The following is a 19,242-nucleotide window of genomic DNA, read 5'->3' as shown; positions in this document are numbered from 1 at the left end:
TTCAGACCATCGCATACTAGATGGTGGGCATTTATCCTTCCAGGGTTGAACTGTAAGTCTCTTTGTGATCATAAGGGCTCCCAAAACCAATTTTTGTTGTCCTGACATTAATCCCCATACCACAGGAACGTAATTTAAAAGTACATGGAAATGGACTGCCGATTCTGACTTATGGCAACTCTACAAATAGGGTTTTCATGGTAAGCGGTATTCAGAGGGGGTTTACCATTGCCTTTCTCTGAGGTTGAGAGGCAGTGACTGGCCCAAGGTCACCCAGTGCGCTTCATGGCTGTGTGGGGATTTGAACCCTGGTCTCCCAGGTCGTAGTCCAACACTCCAACCACTATGCCACACTGGCTGTCTTAAAAGTACATAAACATCTGGAAATATCAAGGATGTTGCCAATACAAAATTGATACTTCAGACCAAAAAAACACCAAATTATCACTGGACATGCCTACGTCATATGCCTGGTTGAGGCAGCATTACACCCCCAACATCTATGGCCCCATCTGCACTACACGTTTAAAGCAGCACTGTACCACTTTAAACAGTCCCAAAGAATCCTGGAAACTGTAATTTTGAGAGTTGTGAGAATACCCCCAATTTCTCTCACAGAGCTACAATTCCCGGTTTCCTAGAAGAGGGATTGATTTTAGCTCTGTGAGGGGAACAGTGGTCTCCTTTTAGTACCCTTACCAAACTACAGTTCCCAGGATTCTTTGGGGGAAGCCGTGACTGTAAAGTGGTATGATAGTGCTTTAAATGCATAGTGCAGATGGGGCCTGTGTGAGTCAGACAATGCCTTCCTATGGAGACATTGTGGAGTCCAATATCATTTCTGATACTGAATTTGTTGGCTTATTTTTTATGCCTCAAGGCTGACCCATTCATCCTGTGTAGGTCACAGATGTTCTTCCTTCTGGGGAAGTATCTAAGAGAAGTAACAATTTCCAGAGGAGTAGTATGTGGCAGCAAAATCAGCAAAGAGTTTGGTGGCATCTTAAAGACTCAAGACATGTTATTATGGCATCGGTGTTTTGTGGACTTTGAGCCAACTTGCATCTCTAGTACAGAAGAGGGAGAAATTCAACTCAGTTGGCATTCAAAGGCAAACCTACAAAAAGTGAACTTTCCAAAACAATGTGCAAACTGAAACGCAGCCATCTTTTGAAGTTTGCACTTCTCTGCATTTTACAGTGCACTTCTCCAGGTGAGTCACGTGTACGAAAATGCATATTACACAAGGGTAAAGGGGGTGTGAAAATGCATCTATTAATGAAAACAGCATTCAACTATGCGTTACATTAGGCACAGTGGGGAGGAGAGCCTGGCTGGGAGTCCAGAGTCTGTGAGTTCAAATCCCCGCTCTTGTCTCCTGGGTGTCAAAGGCCAGCTAAAGATCACCCTCACAGTGAGTGGCTCATGTGTTATGTGGCCTGCCACCTGTGCAGATGTGGGCAAGCTGCAGAGTCCCAAGGAGCCCAGTTGTCCCCCAGCTGGCAGTTGCGGACAAGGAAGGGGCTGGCTTGTGCAGCTGTGGCAAGCTGAGCAGGCCCTAGCCAGCTGGGGAGGACCAGCCTCAGAGGGAGGCAATGGGAAACCCAATCTGAATACCATGAAAACCCTATTCGTAGGGTAGCCATAAGTTGGGATCGACTTGAAGACAGTCCACATTAGGGAAACTTGCTTTGAAAAAAAATGTGTATCTTAGGGGAAATTGCATACCAAATTTGTTATTTATTTTATTTATTTTTTTAAAGTATATATAGAAAAAAATTGCACTAAAACGCTGAAAATTTTTCATGAGGTGTTTTTTTTAAAAAAAATCACAAATTGATGTGAATGGAACTTGAGGTGAGAAAAGTGAGAAATGGAGAGAAAGCAAAATGGACAGATTTGCCCATCTCTAGTTCCCAGCCCATGAAACCTCATTATTTATTTTGACAATTTATGTGTATGTATGTTTCCTTTTATTGTTCATAGCCATTGGCTGTCACAATGAAATAGTAATACAAGCATTTCAAGAGATGACAGTTGATACAGAGAATATATACAAGCATTTCGAGGTTAAAAAGTACAAAAATTCAAAGAAAAACAGCAAATAGAAGATTATATAAAATCATTTCAATTAAAATTATCGGACCAAACAAAAAGTGCTAAAATCAGGATAAAATTGGGACTTCTAATAAATGTTTTTGATATCTAGTTCTTATTTTCCCTGCCGCTAGGGCGAATTTTGCCACTTGAGTGGTTACAAATATGTCACCGCCCACAAGTAAATTGCATATTTGTTCCAAGGGGGGTCTATCTGACAGGAGGTGGGGAATAGCCGAGAAAAGTTTCCGCCTTGGAGATTTATATAAGGGACAGCCTAGTAAGTAATGAACAATATCTTCAACCACATCGTTTTGGCAGATACAGAACCTTTGATGGACTGGAACACTTGCATACCTCCCCTCCCGGAAAGCAGAGGGCATGGACTTGCAAACGTAGGGCAGTAAAGGATTTTCTCAAAGATGGAACTGTAAGGAAAGAAAAGTATTTCTCCAGGCCAAAGGTAGTTTTATACAGGGGGAACCAGGTAGAGAAAGATGATTGGGTAGCTGCGTAGTCTGTCCCAACAAACAGTTCCCAGAATTTTCTGGACTAGACGCAGCATTAAATCTGATGCCATAAAATGGCTTTTACACACACACCATCCTTCTTTCAGTTCAAGGACACATTCTAGCCAGGGCAAGAACACTCAAGGAGGGCGTGGCCAGTGGGAAGGGCGTGGCCGGTGGAAGAGGGGGTGTGGCCTGGGGAGAGCCATGCAGAGAGGCACAGAGGTCTGCCTTTGGCCCGTCGGCGTCAGGTTCCTGCAGTCCTGCTAAAGGCAAACACATTTTAACTTGTGCAGGGCTGGAATGTACAAAGGGTAAGCATTATATCCATGGCTCCGCCCACTTTTGTCTTTGATCCCACCCACCACGGGCATGCGGCCTTGCCCACGTGGGAATGCGGCCCTCTGTCTGAAAAACAACAGGCCCTTTAAAGTGCTGCAAGGCTTTTTGTGGATACCCCAATCTGTGTCTCTTTTGCAAGGAGCTGACCCCTCCTGTGCAAAAAAAAAGGTGGGGGGAAGAGTAGCGTTGATCTCCACCAGCACCCGAAGGGTAAAAACAGACAACCGCTCAATGCCTAGAGAGGACCAGGAGGAGGATGTGAGTTCAAAGCGGACGTTCCTGTTTCTTCTTCCGGCCTCTCCCCCCATACCTGTATTTTTTACTTGTTGGAAACCAAAGTGAGGGAATGGAGCGATGACAGTGTGAGGTCTGGAGTGCTGGGTTGGCTCAGGGTCAAGGGCTGCTGAAAGAAAGAGGCATGAAAAGTGGGCAAGACCCAGAGGCTTGCAGATGGGGGCCCTTGAAGGGCGCTAGGCGTCTCCAGGGCTAGAACAGGGAACCCTTTGCCCTGGGTGCAACTGCCTTGCACGGTGAGCCAGTCGAAGGGCAGCCTTGGGGCTTCCTCCTAGGCAGCAAAATAAGCTCGGTGCTGGACTGGCCCTACACAGCCTGGATGGCTGTTGGGCTGTCCTGGACAGGAAAAGGTATAAAAAGTGTCGGGTTTGGGCTGGGACTTTGCTTGTTCAGGGAACAGGCTTTGTAGGTCTGGGGTGCCCCTTTGGCTCTGTCCCTTGGCTTTGCCCCCTCAGTTCCTGCCTCCTCTCTGAGCTTACAGCTCTGGTCAGACACAGGGAGAGGAACCCGTCGACGACCCCATGATTGGACATCTCTCTGTCGCCTTTGCGACAAAGTGGGCTCTTGCCCACGAAGCTCAGGCTGCACTAAATCTGTCTTTTCAGGTGCCGTGAGGGCTCCTGGCATCTTTTGCGCAGCAGGCAGAGACTGGTTACTCCTTTCACAAGTTAAAACACACAGAAACTCAGAGTGGGGAGTAAGGTTGTCGTCCTTTGCCAAGATAAGGAGAGAATGGCTCTTGAGGAGCAGGAAATGAGGCTTCACGGCCAGGCTGAGTTTGGGCATCGCAGGGAGCTGGGAATGGAAGCCAGCCAAGAGATGGGAGCAGGGTGCCAAACTGGCATAGAGTTGGAGAGATTGAAAGAGGAAGGGCCCATTGTTGAAGCTGACCATGTTACAGAATTTCCAAGGTGGGAAGGACCGAATCAGGTTAAACAGGAGCCTGAGGAACGGCTGCACCAGCACTGGGAAGCTCAGTGGCAGGAGTTGCTGAAGACTGTGGAGTGTCCTCTGTCAGTTTGGGGGGTCCCACAGTCTGCAGAGGAGCCCACTCCATGGGACGACGCCAAGGCCTTTCTGGCCTCCTTTGAGCAAGTGGCCAAGGCTTGCCGGTGGCCCAAGGCAGAATGGGCAACCCGACTCCTGCCGGCCCTCAGCGGAGAAGCCGAGCAGGCCTTTAGCAGGCTGGAGGCCAGAGACAGAGAGGACTATGGGAAAGTGAAGGCGGCCATTTTGCGAGGGGATGCCCTGAGCCGGGAGAAGCAGCGCCAACACTTCCGCCGTTACTGCTACCAGGAGGCAGAGGGGCCGCGAGGGGTGTATAATCAGCTGGAGGAGCTTTGCCACCGGTGGCTGAAAGTCGAGAGGCATTCGAAGGAGCAGATCCTTGAAGCGCTGATTCTGGAGCAGTTTCTGACCATCCTGCCTCAGGATATGCAGAGCTGGGTCCGGGGCAACAGTCCAGAGACTTGCTTTCAAGCGGTGGCTCTCGCTGAGGATTTTCTGCAGAGGGAGCAAGCAGCTAAGAAACAGAGACCGCAGGTGGTAATAAATATTACTGCTACTACTACTAAGTTTTTGATGCTGTTTGTTTTTGAGTATTTAAAGCAGGGATGGGGGATTTTTTTCAGCCCGAGGGCCACATTCCCTTCTAGAAGCCACATACCAGGAGTGGGTGGGGCCAGAAGCAAAAATTGGTGGAGTTATTTTGCTTGCACTCCCCTCGCTATCCTCCATTTAGGCAGTGAGAAGCATTATCAGAGGTCAAGGACACTCACGGAGGGTGCAAAGTGGAATCAGTGAGCGGTCTTACCCAGGGAAGAGTCCCCAAGTCCAGATAGACAGGCCTAGAGGGCCGCAGCCAGTCCCTCAGTTCCTGAAGTTTCCCATCCCTGGTTTAAAGTGCTTCACATGCACTGTTGCAGTTCTTACAACATCCCTGTAAGGTAAAAGGTAAAGGTGTCTCCGCACTTGTAGTGCGAGTCGTTTCCAACTCTTAGGGTAACGTCTTGCGATGTTTACTAGGCAGACCGTATATATAGGGTGGGATTGCCAGTTCCGTCCCCGGCCTTCCTTTACCCCTCAGCATATGCCGGGTACTCATTTTACCGACCACGGATGAATGGAAGGCTGAGTGGACCTTGACCCCTTTTACTGGAGATTGAACTTCCTCCTTCTGTTGGAATCAAACTCCGGCCGTGAGCAGAGCTTCGGCTGTGTTACCGCTGCTTACCACTCTGTGTCATGGAGGATCTTACCTACCTGTAAGGTAGGTCACTGTTATTCTCCCCCACACTGCTGATGAAAGACAGCAGGAGTGTGGCTTGTCGAGGGCGACACCATGAGTTTGCGCCAGAGGGGAGATTCAAACTGGTGGAGCCTTCTTGATTCGCAGCTTGGTCTCCTCGCTACCAGTTGTTAGTGGAGAGTGGGTTGTCCTAATCATTGTGCCATTAAGGCAAAATGTCCAGAGCCCCACCCAGTAGAATGAGCAGAAGGGGTCCCAAAAGATGCAGAGATGGCTTGTCACATTTTGAAGTAAGTGAAGTAATCCTTTTGATTGTCTAAAGAGGTCCACCCCCTGCCCACAAGACTCCAGATTAGCAATCTCATCGCTTTAACCTGTGTGGGCCTGAGAAGATTGCTTACCAAATTTGGAATTTATTGCAAGCAGGAAGGACTATCTTGTTGTTGTTGTTATGTGCCTCCAAGTCGACTACGACTTATGGCGACCCTATGAATCAGCAACCTCCAAGAGCATCTGTCATGAACCATCCTGTTCAGATCTTGTAAATTCAGGTCTGTGGTTTCCTTTATGGAATCATAAAGGACTATCTACTAATTATAATAAGACCATAGTTGTGGTTTTTGCTAAGAGGCATGAGCGGCACAAATGGACTCTGGATGGGCACAGTATAGAACCAGGTCGCTCATTTAAATACCTAGGGCTCCATTTCTCCGAAAACACCTTGTGGCATACCCACCTTGAGGCATTTACATCCTCAGCCACTCATTTATTGGGGCCTATAAAGAAACGTTATTATACCGAGGGTTATCATTTGGTAGAACCAGCACTAAAAGTTTTCGTGGCCAAGATTGTGTCTCATCTTTTATACGGAACAGCAATTTGGCCTGAGCATTGCAAAGATGAACTAGATATAATCCGAAATGAGTTCCCGCGCCTGCTTTTGGCCGTAGCATGTTGTACACCTGACACAAAGTTAAGGAGTGAAGTAGGTCTCCCTTCTTTAAATTCACATATACACAATCAATCATATCATATTGGAAAAAGTTACCACAACACCATTTAGCAAAATTCTGCTTTTTGGAACTACAGAACCAAGAAGGTTGGGTACAATCCTGCAGATGCCTGATGCCGAGTTACTCAATCTCCTCAGCTATGACAATGCAGGATACATCCAAACTTAAGATCCGGGACTTAGTTTTGGGCAAAGATGGTCAAGAAGATTTTGAATATATAAAGAATTGTAAGTCTGCCATTTGGTATGCCCCAATCAAGCCGCGAAAGGGCCACTTATTGGTGTGAGTTAACATTTTCCCCTGTAAGGTGTGCTTTCACTCAGCTCAGATTTCAACTGATGCTCACTTAATATCTGGCTGGTATATACACACAAAACCTCAAAAGATTGCCTGTGTGTTTGTGGTTCAGGGCAATTGGAAGGTATGGAGCATTATGTTCTGTACTGCCCTTTATATAATTCACCGAGGGCCAAGTTCATCCTTCCTTGTCAGACTTGTTTAGAAGGCCAACCAGATGCGCTTAAGCTCAGATGGCTGCTGACAGATACAGATAAATTTGTCACTCACAGGGTAGCCTTGTTTGCGTTAGCTGCAACAAAGCTCAGAAGGGCCTTCCCGCATTACACCAGTGTGGTGTAGTGGTTAGAGAGTTGGACTGTGACCTGGGAGACCAGGGTTGGAATCCCCACACAGCCACGAAGTGCACTGGGTGACCTTGGGCCAGTCACTGCCTCTCAGCCTCAGAGGAAGGCAATGGTAAACCCCCTCTGAATACCGCTTACCATGAAAACCCTATTTGTCGGGATCGACTTGAAGGCAGTCCATTTCCATTTCCATTTAAAAGCTAAGGGGAGCTCAATTGAGTGTGCTCCTAATCTCAACAAATATAGCCAATTCTTATCACTCCTATTCGTAGTTTTAGGGTTTTATCCATGTTTTATCGCACTGAAATTTAAGGAGCAGTTGGGCGTCTTTATTTATTTATTTAAAAGATTTCTATCCCGCCCTTCTACCCTATAATAGGGCACCAAGGGCGGCTCACAATAAAATCGAGCACATACATAATAAAATTGTACACAATAAAAATCACACAAACATTAAAATACATAAAATGCAATTAAAATGCATGAAATAATAGAGATACATATACACAGACATGCACACATATATGCATATATAGGGGGTGGTACTCCGGCAGGGAGTCTTTCCCAGCCTTCCCTGGAGGTGCCGTTGGGGACTGAACCTGGGACCTTCTGCATGCAAAGCGGATGCTCCGCTACTGAGCCAGGGCCAAGGCTGGCACCACACTGCAGCGAGCCCTTGAAGGTGGCGGCGGCGGTGATGGTGGGGCTGAAATAGCCCCGGCCGTGTCAGCACGTTAGCGCGGTGTGCATGCATGCTTGCCATCACCCAAGATTGCAGTGGGGCCATGTCGATCCCCCACCACCATCTTAGGTGACGGCAAGCATGCACATGCTGACCCGGCAACGTGGTAAGTGGTGCGGCCAGTCTGTGCCACCGGCGGGTGTGTGTGTTGTTGTTGCCTGGGATGGTGGCTCCCACTCCACGATCTGCGCCAGCATCGGGTCGCAGGGCACATGCTCCACCATCTGATGCTAGTGCAGATCATGGAATGGGAGGTACGCCTGCCCAGCCCCAGCAGCAAGGGCCCGTGTCAGCTGCAGGGGCCCTCGGCGGGTGCCCAACCTAACCACCTGCTAGCGCTGGGCCTGGCTTGGCCATGGCTCTTCCCCTGAGGACTACAGGCATGGCTTGAATGAGTCTTCCTTGCTCTTTTAGGTGCCAGGCCTGTTTGAGGAGCATGCTGTTGGTTTCTCTGAAGTCAGGCGGACGCAGCTGGGTGCAGAGGTCAGGTCGGTCAGCGGAGAAGTCAAAGAAGAGACTGCTGAGGATGCCAGTTTGCTGGGTATGTTTTTCTGGCACGCTGAGGTTCTCGGCCTCCCTCCCTCTCCCGGGGCCTGCTTGCCATCCTCCCTTCCACTGACAGCTTTTGCATAAGGGTGACTGCAGCCTAAGCAAAGAATAGATGGGCATGTGCCACATCCAGTGTTGGGGGGCGGGGCAGTATCATTTGGCTCCTGAATACCAGTTGCCAAGAATCCAAAGTGGGAAGAGTGTTGTTCTTACGCTAAGGTCCTGCTTTTGGGCTTCCCAGTGGGGCACCTGGTTGGCCACTGTGGGAACAGGATGCTGGGCTAGATGGGCCCCCTTTGGCCTGATCCAGACCTTTGGCCCAGATGAGACAACAGTGGAGGGACAATATAGCCATTGTGGCTACTACCTTTGATAGCCTTTTCCTCCTCCATGAATTTGTCTAATTCTCTTTTAAATCCACCCAAGTTGGTGGCAGTCGCTGCCTCTTGTGGGAACAAATTCCATAGTTTAACTCTGCGCTGTGTGAAGAATCCTTTCTTTTGTCTGTTCTGAATCTTACAACATTCAGCTTCATTGAATGTTTCAGTGTTTCTATAATTATTTTTCTTTACGATGTTTATATCCTGCCCTTCCTCCAAGGAGCTCAAGGTGGCATACATGATTGTCCTCAGGGCTGACGCCAGGCATGCCAGGGCCCTTGGGCACCAGCCTGCCCTGGCACACGCACGCAACCACGCCCCACCTACTTCTCCCTGAAGGGCTCCTCCTTAGGGTGGGTGGGTAGCGCTCCCTTCCGCAATCCACTGCAGATCACAGAACGGAGCACTACCCACCCACCCTAAGGAGGGCTTCTTGAGACCCAGGAGCCCTCGGCCAGGGCCCGACCTGGCTGCCATCTGGTGCCAGCCCTGATTCTCCTCCCTCTCCCATTTTCTCCTCACAACAACCCTGTGAGGTAGGTTAGGCTGAGAGACTGTGACTGGCCCAAAGTCACCCAGCGAGCTTCATGGCCAAGTGGGGATTTCAACCTCAGTCTCTCCCAGGTCCTCTCCACCTTCTCCCTGCACCACGCCATCTTCCTTTTTTTTTCTAAACTAAACTAAAAAGCCTCAAATGAAGAGGCTGGTAGCCATGATGCCTCTATGGAAGCCCCATGTGCTGAGGCAGAATGGAGGGCAACCACGGGAGAGATTGCGCTCACTTCCTGCTTGTGGGCTTCCCAGAGATTAGATGGGCCTTTGGGCCGATACAGCAGGACTCTTCTTGTGTTCCCATGTTCTTAAGGCAGCCTTTCCCAACCAGTGTGCCTCCAGATGTTGTTGGACCACAATCTCCATCTTTCCTGACCATTGGCAATGCTGGCTGAGGCTGATGGGAGTTGTGGTCCAACAGCATCTGAAGGCACACTGGTTGGGAAAGGCTGTCTTAAGGTGATGTGACTAAAAATGTGAACAATTCACACACAGGCCTGGTTTGCACATAATGCGGTACCTGTGGGTGCAATGGCATCCCTTAGGGTCTTCCACTTGCACCCGTGAAGCTTCTGAGCTGGTCCCACCCCGACTGCCTCCTTGGTCATGAGATGGTGAGTTCCTCTAAAGAACTACTCAGGGAGGACATTGGAAGAGTGACACTCTTTCCCACTTCCTCTTTCAGCTCTATGTGCTTTTCGAGGCTCAGATTATCTCTGCTGGATCTGACTTTTGCCCAGAAAAGCAAAGCGTGTGTTCAAACACTTTCTCTCTTTCTGTTTCTTGGGGCTGGGGGCGCTGATTGGGGAGAGGGGAAGAGAAGTGACCAGAGGGGGAGTGGCGCCTATGGCACTCGCTCCAAAAATCCAAATGGGTCAATGAACCTAAAAAGATTGACGCTCCTTGCATTTAACTGAAATGTGGTTTGTCTGAGCCCAACAGACTAAACATAATTTGTTTTGTTACTGGCTTACAAACTGTGGTTTGTTTTAACTATGGTTTGGTGTCACCTAAGTGCCTTCCTTATTTATGGTTTGTTTGGCCACTCTATCCTAGACACCTCGCCAAGCTCAAGAGCACCTGGAAAACAATCCAAGCTTTGGAGAAACGGACTATGGCTTGTTTGCTTGCCTGGAAGGTGACTCTTGCTTTGCTGAACAAACCATGGTTAGAACAAACCATGGTTTGTCAGTATGTGTGAACGCAGACACTTGTGACTTGTGGTGCCATTATGCTCTTCCCAGTCTGTCATTTTAATATTAACCCATTGCTCCCACCATGTAATTATTTATTATTTATTTATTTTATTCGATTTATATACCGCCCACAGCCCGGAGGCTCTCAGGGCAGTGCACAACATAATGCAAGGGCCACCACCACTCCAGTGCCAACCCTGTAGGGTAGTCCAGTAGAAATGGGGTTTTCTGTCCAGCGTTAACATTACTCACGTTGAGCTTCTCTCATTTATTCCAGAAGTCTGCAAGGAGGCAAACGAGAACAACCAGCATCACCTTCAGTGGGAAAGGCCAGAAAAGGTGGAAGTTCATCAGATTACGCTGGGACAAGCCCAACAGGATTTTCCCCAGTGCTGGAAGTTGGGAGTTGCCTCTGTGAATGAGCACGTGCTGGGGAGGGCGCAGGGAAACAGCCCAGAGATTACAGTGGAGGAATGCCGTCGGAGGGGGCCCGTCCAAAGCAAACCCCATGAAGCACCACTCCATCCAGGAGCCCACAAGGGCAAGAGCAAAAATATTTGTGCTGATTGTGGGAAGACTTTCAAGTGGAACTCGAGGCTCATGGCTCACCGGAGGATGCACACAGGGGAGAAGCCTTACAAGTGTTCTCTCTGCGGGAAGAGCTTCCGCAGGAACGCACACCTCTTCCAGCATCACCGAATCCACACGGGGGAGAAACCGTACAAATGCTCCGACTGTGGGAAGAGCTTCAACGACAAGTCGTCGTTCCTGAAACACAGGAGGACTCACACGGGGGACAAGCCTTTTCAGTGTTCCAGCTGTGGGAAGAGCTTCATCCAAAGCTCGCACCTTTCTAGACATCAGAGGACCCATGCCAAAGAGAACCTCTGATGACCTTACTTAAGGGCACAGCTTCAGGGCTAGTCAAGCCTGACAGTATATCAGAGAATCCATGTAAGGAGATCCTCTGCTGTATTGTTAGATCTGGCTAGCTCCACTTTGAACACTTTGAAAAAAAGTAAAGCTTCACTAGGTTTACTTTTTTTGCTCTCATATGTGTGTGGTGTGTGCGTGCATATGAGAGAGAGAGAGAGAGAGAGAGAGAGAGAGGGAGAACTGCAGAAGAGGAAAATAGTCACCTGTAGGAAATAAACGTGCATTGAATCATATTTTGTACCGCTTGGATCACCACAAGAGTCCCTGGAACAAATTGGTTAAACATGACAATTTTGTATAGTACCTTCAGTGTGCATATTGTGTTACAGACCTCAAGAGGAGAGGTCCCTGCCCTGAGGTGCTTACAATCTAAACAAACTAAAAATAATACCAGTTTACAAACAAATTGTAACACCAGTCACCTAGTTAGCAATTGCAAGCATGGTTTTAAAGGTACAGTAGGGCCCTGCTTTCCGGTGTTCCGCTGATGCGGCGGCTTTCAATTAGGGGAAATTCCCTGTTTTAAAGCCAATTTTGCGGGTTTTTGGCATTTTGCGGCATTTTCACGTCATTTTCACGCAACGCAACCCATATAGTCAATGGGTTCCGCTTTACGGCGGTTTCCACTTTACAGCAGGGGCCTGGTCCCTAACCCGCCATATAAGCAGGGCCCTACTGTAAAGATAAAGCACAAGAGGCCGACCCAGATCGTACAATTGTAGATCTGGAAGGAATCTCAAAGGCCATCTAGTTAAACCCTCTGCTAATGCAGAAGGTACACTGCTCAGCATCCCTGAAAGGTGTCCATCCAACCTTGGCAAGTAGCCATCCTCCAAGGCAGTCTGCTTCAAACTGCAATTGAGAACAAAGGGTAAAGGCCTTTTTCTCTCTCCCCTGCAAGATTAGGGAGAGAGGGCTGCGTCTGGTCTTTACACTTTAAAAAAAACCATTCTGTACAAATGATGTCACATTTTAGTTTGGCCCCTAAATTGTAAGTTCCTCAGGGCAGGGACCTGTACTCATTTACTCGCTATTAAAAGCACCATTGATCAGACTGGTTTGGTTGCATTGCTTCATTCTTCAGGGGAGACTTGCAGGCCTGAATACTCCTCCGTACTTTGAAAAAAAAAATTAAAACGTAAAACCCTGCACATAAATATATATATGTATATATGCAATATATATTTTGCATCTCTGCAGGGAATTTCAGTGTGCCTCTATACAAATTAATTAATTAATTAATTAAATGTATTTATTTATTACATTTATACCCCGCCTTTCCTCTCATGATAGAAGCCCAAGGTGGTTTACATATGGTTCCCAGGCGGTCTCTCATCCAGGCACTGACCAGACCCGACTCTGCTTAGCTTCAGCAGGGTGCTGGCCTTCCTGCATATAAAAAACCTACCATGTCAGGGAGAAGGCTAAGCTGGCTTTCTATGTGCAAGGAATTGAAATGTGCCTCTACACAAAAATTAATCAATATTCTTGTGCAGAGACAACACAGGGAGACCTCTACGCTGGAACCTTTCTGCTGACGTACCTGGGAGAAAGAGGTCTTACTGTTCGATCGGAGCTCACCCACAGATGCCTTGAAGTATTTTTTAAAAAACCATTGGGAAATCCATTCGTGGATCTCTCTCACTTGGGCTGTGTTTTGGTCCTAGGCCAGGGGTGGCCAACCTGCGGCCAGGGGGGCTTTCCCATCCAACCCACAGGCCCCCCCATCCTTGGCCCTCCCTGCCCCCCCATCACAGCAATTAGGCTTGGGAAGAGCTTCTCAGGAGAGCCAATAGGTGGAATTTTCAAGCCTAATTGTGTGAGGGGGAGGGGGGATCCCAGCTGAGGAGGGTAGGCCTAAGCCAGCCTTTCCAAATCTGGTGGTATCCTAGGCTTTGGACTCCCAACTCCCATCAGCCCCAAGCCAGGTTGGCCATATTTTGGACCACAGTTCCCCATCAGCTTCAGGCATAAACTAACATGTTTAAGACAACTGATCAGATCTAAGGCAGTTTCCCTGCCCCCTTGTGTTCTTTTCTCTGTGTACTAGGATCGCCCAAAGCCCTGCAGAACATAATGGATCACTCCAAAAAGCCGTCTGTTCAGGGCTGAGGAGCTGGTAGTCCTCTAGATGTTGCTGGACTACAGTTCCCATCATCCTCTGACAATTGACCCTTGTGGGCTGCTGGGAGTTGGAGTCCATCAAAGGGGGGTTTCCCAAAAACACTCCCTGCAACTAGAGAACTAGCCCCTCAGGATTTGCGGCTGATGTTCTTTGGTCTTCCAACTCTCATAATCCCTGGCCGTTGGCCACACCGGTTGGGGCTGGGTTCCCCACTGCCTGGTCTAAAGCAGCCTTCTCTCATCCTGGTCCCCTTCAGATGTTTTGAGCTGGAACTCCCATCAGCCTCAGCCAGCATGGCCAATGGGACTCTGGGAAACTGGAGTCTCAACATCATTGGGGGGCAAGGCAGGCTGATAAAAAATATGGAGCAAGACTGGGCAGGACTCGTCTCAGACTGAAAAGAAGAGCTATAAATTATGTATATATACTGTATATTATATCAGTGTTGATACTGTGAATAAAATGCTTTGCTTCTGAGGACTGCAGCTCTTTTTCAAATGTGACCTCGCTGGTGGAGGGTGGTTGGGGGCTGCTTTCTGGCGAAAAGGTGGGTATGTTGGCAAGCTCTCATACACAGGATTACGTTTTGGGCCAACTCATAAGAAGAGCCCTGCTGGATCTGGCCAGTGGCCCATCTAGTCCAGCATCCTGTTCTCAAAGTGGACAACTAAGATGCCCCAATGGGAAGCCCGGAAGCTGGGCCTGAGTGCGAGAACAGACAGTGCCCACTCCGCTTGTGAGTTCCAGCAACTGGTATTCAGTGGCATTCACTGCCTCCCACAGTAGAGGTATAACTTGGCCATTGTGACAAGTTTGTTGTTGTTATGTGCCTTCAAGTCGACTACAACTTATGGTGACCCTGTGAATCAGCGACCTCCAAGCGCATCTGTCGTGAACCACCCTGTTCAGATCTTGTAAGTTCAGGTCTGTGGCTTCCTTTGTGGAATCAATCCATCTCTTGTTTGGCCTTCCTCTTTTTCTACTCCCTTCTGTTTTTCCCAGCATTATTAGCCGGCAAGTAGTAGTCATTAATAGCCTTGTCTTCCATGAATTTGTCTAATTATCAATGGTCACATCCACGGCAGACACATTTAAAGCAGTGGTTCCCAAACACCCACCCCCATGGACCACTTGAAAACTACTGGTGGTCTTGGTAGAAGGCTTAATGATTTTTCTGCCTGTTTTAGCAATGGACTGTGCTAGATGCTGTATGATTTTTAATTGTATTTTTCTTCCTTTATTTCTTACATTTTATTGTATTGCCATTTGCATTCCATAGAATTCATACTGTCATACATAACGCAATGTACGAAGTAAAAGAAGTGTTTTATTGTTTCTTTGTGGATGTCACGGACATGCTGCAGACTAACTGAATGAAACGTGGGAACCGCTGGCCATCCACAGGCTGGTTTGGGAACCCTACATTTAACGCAAGCTTGAAGCGCATGGCTCTCCCCAAAGAATCCTAGGAACTGCTGGTGCAGTTTAGGAGCTGGGAAGTGCTGCTCTGCGGTTTCCAGGATTCTTTGCCAGAACCATGTGCTCCAAATGTGCTTTGAATGTAGGGTGGGTTTGTCATCTCATCACCAGCATGAATGGTACTCGTTCACATAGGATTTACTGATCCTGTCTATATGAGAAGAAAAGCCTGCTGGGTCAGGCCAATGGCCCACCTAGTCCAGCATCCTGTTTGTCATGGCCCCGTCAGAGGACTCCTCAGATGAGGACGACTCGGGAGTAACAGCAGCAGACCCAGGAGCAGCAGGAGACACGGAGGAGCCTCCTGAGAATCCAGCTCCTTCTGCCCCTCAGCTGCAGAGCACACCAGGGACAGCAGAGGCCCTGCAGCCAGACACAGACAGTGAACAGGATACTCCCCCCTCACCTGCAGAACGTAGACAGCAGAAGGTCAGGCAGAAGAGAGGCAGGCCTGTCTCCTTAAGGCCCAAACGCTGAGGGCTCACACCTGCTGTCCATCCTGCTCTTTATAAGGCACACCTTGGCTGCAGCTTGTTGCTGACTGCAACGTCAGGCGTGGCTTTGTGTAGACCTAGTTTCCCTGCAGCATCTCTTTGACTGACCTCCTTGGCAATTGATCCCGGACCTCCACTGACCTCGCTTCTGGACTTCTGACTCGGCAAGCATGCTTCAGATAGGCCTGGCAGATTTACAACCTGACTGCTGGCTAAGGACTTTCCTTCCCTGCCAAAGACCCAGGAATTTCCAGGCCCCCCTGACACTGCTGATGCAGTGTAGAGCTGACACTGTTCTCAGAGTGGCCAACCAGATGCCCCAATGGGAAGCCCCCATGCAGGATCTGAGCGCAAAGGTCTCTCCCATTCTGTGGTTTCCAGCAACTGTTATTCAGAAGCATGTTGTCTCTGACTGGGGGGTCAGAGCATAGCAGTCATGGCTAGTAGCCACTGATAGCCTTATCCTCCATGAATCCAAATTGATGGCCATCATTGCCTCTTCCGGGAGCAAATTCCATAGCTAGCTATGCGCCGCGTGAAGGACTTTCTTTTGTCCTGAATCTTCCAAAATTCAGCTTCACTGGATGTCCACGAGTTCTAGTGTTATGAAAGAGGAAAATGTTTCTCTATCCACATCCTGCACATCGTGCATAATTTTATACATTTCTATCATGTCTCCTCTGACTTGCCTTTTCCCTGAACTAAAAAGCCCCAAAGGCTGCAACCTTTCCTCGTAAGGGAGTCGCTCCATCCCCTTGATCATTCTGGTTGCCCTTTTCTGAAACTTTTCCAGCTCTACAATATCCTTTCTGAGGTGAGGCGACCAGAACTGTACACGATATTCCAAATGCTGCCTCACCACAGATTGATACAACAGCATTATGATAGCATCAGTTTTATTTTAATGCCTTTCCTAATGATCCCTAGCATGGAATTTGCCTTTTTCACAGCTGGGTTAATATTAGGCTTCATAAGGATCCATACTTCATACTTCCAAAAGGAAGTACTTCTTTACTCAGCACATAGTTAAACTATGGAATTTGCTCCCACAAGACGCAGTAATAGCCACCAGCTTGGATGGCTTTAAAAGAAGATTAGACAAATTCATGGAGGACAGGGCTATCAATGGCTACTAGCCATGATGGCTGTGCTCTGCCACCCTAGTCAGAGGCAGCATGCTTCTGAAAACCAGTTGCCAGAAGCCTCAGGAGGGGAGAGTGTTCTTGCACTCGGGTCCTGCTTGTGGGCTTCCCCCAGGCACCTGGTTGGCCACTGTGAGAACAGGATGCTGGACTAGATGGGCCACTGGCCTGATCCAGCAGGCTCTTCTTATGTTCTTATGCTCGGGGAAGGGGTTCATGCTCAGTATGTATAGGAGAAACTGTTTGTAAGCAAGAGTGAAGGTAGATAGGGGCTGGCTTTGTTGCCTCATTCTGGGACAACACGAAAGAAATGGTCAAAATTTCAGAGCAAATATAGTCTTGGATTCAGTTTCAAAAGTGTCTGTGTTAACAGCACAATCCTATATGCGTTTAATGAGTTCAATGGAGCTTACTCTCAGGTAAATGGATATGAGATTGCAGCCTAAATGTTTTTGAGAGATTGAATGGAAGTGTGCTTTTTAAGAAATTAATTTGTTTCATGTAACCTAAGGGACTGCCTCCCCCCAAACTGTATCTACATCCCTGCCTGGCAACTGCACTCCTCAGTCGAGACACCACTGAGAGCACTGCAATGTCTAGAGGTGCTTTAAACTAGAAACTGGGCTTTTAGCGTTGTAGCCCCAGCCCTCTGGAATCATTTCCCAGCTGAAATCAAGCAGGCATCAAGATGTTTAGGCGCCCAGGGAAGACATTTTTGTTACAGAAGGCTTTCTCTGAAGTGTGATCTACTCATTTATGGAATAATAATTGTACACCTGCAGAAATAGTTTTATTGTTTTTAAAGTTTGTAGGCATAATTTTATCAGTGGAGGCTGGTCCCTTAGGGCAAACAGGGCACTGGCCCACCAACCTCAGTCTAGCCTCAGTCAGCCAGTCCCCCGCCTTCCTGCCTTTTATGATGGCCCTGCCTGGCCAATTCCATCTCTTTAGTCTCTATGTTGCCCTTTGTAGAATTCAGCAGGGAGGAGAAAGGGGACAAAAGTAGGAGTTGTCCCTGCCAAGGCTCCACATACTGTTGGGCTCCAGTACTTCTACCCTGCCAGGTCCAATGGGAACCAGCCACCAGTGGTGTAGTTGTCCAGGGTCTGTGTGTGTGTGTGTGTGTCTTAGACCCCTTACTTTTTTGGGAGCAGGTTCCCTATATCTCCAGCATCCTACGATCCAATCAGCATAACAGGGATGGGTATTAGCCACTGAGAAGAAATTTCTAACACGCTTCCTTGACCTTTCCTGCTGCTTGGAGCCAATCAGAGTGAAAGGAGGTGAGTGAGCCACTGAGGAGACTCTTCTCAGTAGCTAACACTCTCCCCTTTCGTGCTGATTGGCTCCTAGGGACGTCTCTTGTTGTGGGAGAAGGCATTAACAAGGATCTCATTCTCAACCCAGCAGCAAAAAGTGTTTGTCTGTGTGTGTGTGATTATGAACATGAAGGGACCCTGCACTTCTGAATTTGCCACTATACTACTGCCAGCCACCACTGATTTATTGTTTTTAGAATTTGCATTTTTTGTCTTTTATGCCAATTGTGTCCATGGCTTCAGTTTGTCAAACAAACGAATCTCCCAAACTACTAGTTATTGCAAAACACAGGAAATGTCCAACTGGTCTTGATCTACACCTATAGAATCAAAAATTATGGTGCATTGCTTTTCCTGAAAAAGCAACTGATCAAATATGCCTATGTAAAGTAGAATCAAACCTCGGCGCACATCCCCCCTGGGTCCCGCCCCCACACCCCGCTTGGTCAGGTATAGCTGGTTTTCATTCCAAGGGAGAGAGACTCTGGAAGGCCACTGCCGCCATCTAGTATTTGTTTATGGAATGACAAGTTAACATATTTATATACAAAGTAAAGATGGCTGTGTTGGGCCCATAAGAAACATCCAGAAGCCATATTAGGGCAAGCCTTGTATTAAGGCCAACCAAAAGATCACAAAAATAGTGTGCAAGCCTTTGAATTCTCCAGAACTCTTCATCAGGCTAGATCTGAGGTGGGGAACCTTGTCCAGCCTGATGGCTACCTTTCCCTGTGGCCAATCTTCAGGGGCCAGATGGCAAAAGTGGGCGTGGCCTACCGCAGCTAGAGGCAAAAGAAGGCAGAGCAACAGACACAGCTCTTATCTTTGTACAGCAGGCAGTGCACACTCCTCTCCATCCTCCATCCCGGCAAGCAAGAGGTATTATCCTAGTAGAAAGACAAATTCCAGCCAGGCAAGCGTACTCGAGGAGGGCAGGGAGCAGGGCTGGTCAGGGGTGTGGAGAGGAGATGTACAGGTTCAGAGGAGGGCAACGAGGATGATCAGGGGACTAGAAACAAAGCCTTCTGAAGAGAGACTGAAAGAACTGGGCATGTTTAGCCTGGGGAAGAGAAGACTGAGGGAAGATATGATCGCACTCTTCAAGAACAGGGAAGGTTGTCACACAGAGGAGGACCGGGATTTCTTCTCGATTGTCCCAGAGTGCAGGACACGGAATAATG

The 19,242-nt window shown here is 48.3% G+C and overlaps 1 protein-coding gene across 3 annotated transcripts; it reads left to right on the top strand.

The window, feature by feature from the left end:
- Positions 1-2,806: 2,806 nt before the first annotated feature.
- On the top strand, positions 2,807-12,556 carry LOC133381316 (zinc finger and SCAN domain-containing protein 16-like). Of its 3 annotated transcripts, XM_061620293.1 has the most exons (4): positions 2,807-2,920; positions 3,088-4,787; positions 8,304-8,430; positions 10,844-12,556. In XM_061620293.1, exons 2-4 carry the CDS (start codon positions 3,975-3,977, stop codon positions 11,455-11,457), a joined length of 1,554 nt encoding a protein of 517 aa, XP_061476277.1. In that variant the 5' UTR covers positions 2,807-2,920; positions 3,088-3,974; the 3' UTR covers positions 11,458-12,556. The 3 variants fall into 3 exon arrangements, with proteins under 3 accessions (XP_061476277.1, XP_061476276.1, XP_061476278.1); XM_061620292.1 differs by lacking the exon at positions 2,807-2,920 and having other exon boundaries at positions 2,968-4,787; XM_061620294.1 differs by lacking the exon at positions 2,807-2,920 and having other exon boundaries at positions 2,969-4,784.
- The last annotated feature ends 6,686 nt before the right edge of the window (positions 12,557-19,242 follow it).

Source organism: Rhineura floridana, chromosome 3 (assembly GCF_030035675.1).
Source record: "Rhineura floridana isolate rRhiFlo1 chromosome 3, rRhiFlo1.hap2, whole genome shotgun sequence".
In the NCBI taxonomy this organism is placed as follows: Eukaryota; Metazoa; Chordata; class Lepidosauria; order Squamata; family Rhineuridae; genus Rhineura; species Rhineura floridana.
The sequence above is the reverse complement of the archived record's forward strand: the minus strand, read 5'-3'. Positions and strand labels throughout refer to the sequence as shown.

What these genes read in the sequence shown, in the direction of transcription:
- LOC133381316 (XM_061620293.1), top strand. Translation starts at nt 3,975, where the DNA reads ATGGCTCTTGAGGAGCAGGAAATGAGGCTTCACGGCCAGGCTGAGTTT. An exon ending in AGAAACAGAGACCGCAGGTG is followed by an intron (nt 4,788 to 8,303) that starts GTAATAAATATT and finishes TTGCTCTTTTAG; the next exon opens with GTGCCAGGCCTGTTTGAGGA. An exon ending in TGAGGATGCCAGTTTGCTGG is followed by an intron (nt 8,431 to 10,843) that starts GTATGTTTTTCT and finishes CATTTATTCCAG; the next exon opens with AAGTCTGCAAGGAGGCAAAC.